This window comes from Cariama cristata, unplaced genomic scaffold (assembly GCF_000690535.1).
Source record: "Cariama cristata isolate BGI_N322 unplaced genomic scaffold, ASM69053v1 scaffold23344, whole genome shotgun sequence".
Lineage (NCBI taxonomy): Eukaryota > Metazoa > Chordata > Aves > Cariamiformes > Cariamidae > Cariama > Cariama cristata.
The window spans coordinates 12,978-13,532 of NW_009613813.1; the positions used below are offsets into that span (position 1 = coordinate 12,978).

Consider the following 555-nt stretch of genomic DNA (forward strand, 5'->3'; position numbering starts at 1 on the left):
CTGCTCCTCGAGCCACGGAAGTTCACCTGTGGGAAAAGCAGAGATGTTTCCCCACTGGCCGAAAAACCCACCGACGCATCCCCCATTTTGCTTCCTACAGCCCGCGGCACGCATTTGGCCCCCGCGAGGGATCCGGCACGGTTCGGGCTGGGAAAGGCAGCAGCTGCCTTCCAGAAACTGGCCAGGAAGGGCGGTACAATGGCAGGAAAGGGAGCGGGGCGAGCGTTTCGGCAGGCTCACCTGCCACCCCATGCTACCCCAAACCCCTCCTTGAGCACGGCTGTAAGCCCCCGCGTGTCCCCATCCCCACGGCCGGTGCTCGGACAGGGTGGGGGCTGCGGGGGCAGTGGGAAGTGCCGTAACAGGATACTCCCACTCGGCCGAAAAACATCCCCAGGAAACACCCCGATGCGATGGTGAGCGGCGATGGCCCCGCTGGGGAAAATAAAAACACAGCAGAGCTCTGATTTTTGGGGCAGAAAACACCACTCCAGGCAGAGACCGATGGGGCTGGGAGAGGGGCCAGCACCAAGAGCATTGCTCCGGCCCCAAATC

General features: G+C 62.9%; 1 protein-coding gene across 1 annotated transcript in view; it reads right to left on the reverse strand.

Moving 5' to 3' along the window:
• LOC104160917 (endothelin-converting enzyme 1-like) overlaps positions 1–555 on the reverse strand; it is an 8,174-nt gene that overhangs the window by 7,104 nt on the left and 515 nt on the right. The window contains exon 2 of the mRNA XM_009699173.1: positions 1–26. This exon is cut by the window's left edge and continues 106 nt beyond it. Within this exon, the coding sequence (XP_009697475.1) occupies positions 1–26 (26 nt within the window). The remainder of the gene's footprint in view (positions 27–555) is intronic.